At 35.6% G+C, this 2,392-nt stretch overlaps 1 protein-coding gene across 1 annotated transcript; it reads left to right on the top strand.

Annotated features, from left to right (window-relative positions):
* The first annotated feature begins 335 nt into the window (after positions 1-335).
* LOC141988275 (interferon epsilon-like) lies at positions 336-1,270 on the top strand. Its single transcript, XM_074954110.1, has one exon. It carries the CDS (start codon positions 701-703, stop codon positions 1,268-1,270), a length of 570 nt encoding a protein of 189 aa, XP_074810211.1. The 5' UTR covers positions 336-700.
* The last annotated feature ends 1,122 nt before the right edge of the window (positions 1,271-2,392 follow it).

Raw genomic sequence — 2,392 nt, 5'->3', positions numbered from 1 at the left:
TTTCTGTGTGTCTATGTGCTCTATGCATAGGTGTAGCATGCAGTGGAGGAGGCGATGGGGATGGATAGAAAAAAGGAACAATATTAAGAACACACTGTTCTGCCACATTTATGCATAAGCCTTCTGAGTCATTCTGGCCAGCAAAGGACTAGTCCTCGAGATCTGGCCCAAAACCTCTCCAAGTGTGTTTATTCTTCCATTATCAGTTTATGTACTCATTAAACTACTTTGATTAGTAAACATTAAAAGGAGTTCTGAATTACGGTTAGGAAGGGGTGGGGACAGATGGCCCTTTTACAAGGGATTTTCATGTCTTAGTACAGCTAACTGATCTATTTACAGTTTGGGAAATGTTTCAGATCAAATGGAAATTTGCTATAACAATAACACAAATAATACCAGATATTAGGCAACTTGTTATGCTTTTAATAATTTGCTCACTTTCTTTTAAAAAGGAAAGAAATGCTGAAAAGTACCAACTAACAAAAAAGTATTTAAAAAAAAACAGAAAAGTGAAAATAAAAAGTCCTAATTAGTGAATGGGAACCTTGAGATGCAGAAAGTGACGAAAGAAAAACTACAGAATACTTAAATTCAGAGACATGGGTAAAAGTACAACACACCAGCCTATGAAAGTCATTGCACAACCTCCAGTCTTCCAGTCTCTACACACAAACAAGGAATCTAAGTCATCATCAGCATGACCACCCTGAGTTTCCTGCACATTTGCCTTGTCCTGCTCTTCTCCACCAAAACCTCATCTGTGGACAGTAATATGCTTCACTTCCAGCAAAACAAAGTGAACCAAGCTAGTTTACAGCTTCTGGAAAAAATGGGAGGACGATTTCCTGTGCAATGTCTAAATGAAAATTCAAACTTCATATCCCTCCAGAATGTTCTCAGCTCCAGAGAGTTCCAGAAGGAGAATGTCATTGTGGCACTCCAGGAGATCCTCCAACAAATCTTCAACATCTTCAGCAAAAGTCAACTCCAGACTGCCTGGGATAGGAGTTCCATGGTTGCATTCCAAAATGGACTTCACCATCAAATTGAGCTGCTGAAGACATGGTTCAATGGAGAAAAAAAGATGGAGACCACCTACCCACAAAATGAGGACTTCACCATACTGAAAGTGAAGAAATATTTCCATGTGATAGACAATTTCCTGAAAGAAAAGCAATACAGCCTGTGTGCCTCTGAGATCATCCGTGAGGAAATGAGAAGATGTTTTCTGTTTATTGACCAACTCACAAAAAGGCTTAAAAACTAAGGTATTTTACAAAACACTTTTTCTAGAGTAACTGAAATAATAGTTTTGGGGAAAAACAGGTAAAACATGCTATGCTTTCATTTAGAAACTATTCTATAGGTTCTGTTGTATCCTTTATTAGAGAATATCCTGTTTATACTGCTGATATACAAAAGTGATATATGCACCTCATATAATATATCCAGGGATATGACTTTGTTCAATAGATTGATGAAATGGACAGGGGAATAAAAACTGGCCTGCTCTAGACAAATACCAATCAAGATAACTTTCCACTCAGAACACCAGAAAATCCATCCCTTTTTATCCCATGCTATCTTTAGATCAAGGTCTTCTGCAGGGGAGGACAGGCAGAATTCCCTATCTGCTTTCACTGGCTCTGTTCACCTATAAAGTTTAACAGTTTTAGTAAAAACCTTTTGTAAAAAGAGTTCTTTGTTAGGCTTACTGGAAGACAGCTTAGGACTTATGATACAGAGTCATCATCATTTTCTAAATATTTCACTATTGAAGTGCTGTCTGTGTTTGAACCATTTTCCTCTTTCATTGCAGCTCGTGATGGTGGGCACTTTTACTACTGAAGTAATGAAATCAGCTGAATGAAACTGCACCCTATGCTGGAATCTTTTCTGTCTCAGTTGCTTCTTCTAATAGTTACTTTTACCAAGTTAAAAGTTTGTACCTTGAATTAAGCAGCCAACTCACCCAGATATATTTTATATATTAGGTTTTCTTACCTTAATGTTTTGCTCACTTTTTAAAATGCAAAAAGTGGGATGCATCAAACTGCTTTAATTTACTCTCTTTCTCTACTGTGAAAATATTTTCAGATCATTTTTCTGGAATGGTCATAATTTATCCACAGGCCAACATTTATTTATTTATTTATTTATTTATACATGTACTTATTGCCCTTATTTATATTTATAAATAAAATTATTTTATTTGAACTATAAATCTATTACAGAAATGGTCTGAGTTAATTCCATTAAAATGATGGTACCTTAAAATATTTACATATTTACCATAACATTTACCTCAGAAGTGATTTACTTTAAGTTCACACTTCCTTAGAAAATACCACCAATTGTGTGGTAATCAATCTTTCCATTATATGGCATG

The sequence above is a fragment of the Natator depressus genome, chromosome 5 (genome assembly GCF_965152275.1).
Source record: "Natator depressus isolate rNatDep1 chromosome 5, rNatDep2.hap1, whole genome shotgun sequence".
NCBI classification, from domain to species: Eukaryota; Metazoa; Chordata; order Testudines; family Cheloniidae; genus Natator; species Natator depressus.
The sequence above is the reverse complement of the archived record's forward strand: the minus strand, read 5'-3'. Positions and strand labels throughout refer to the sequence as shown.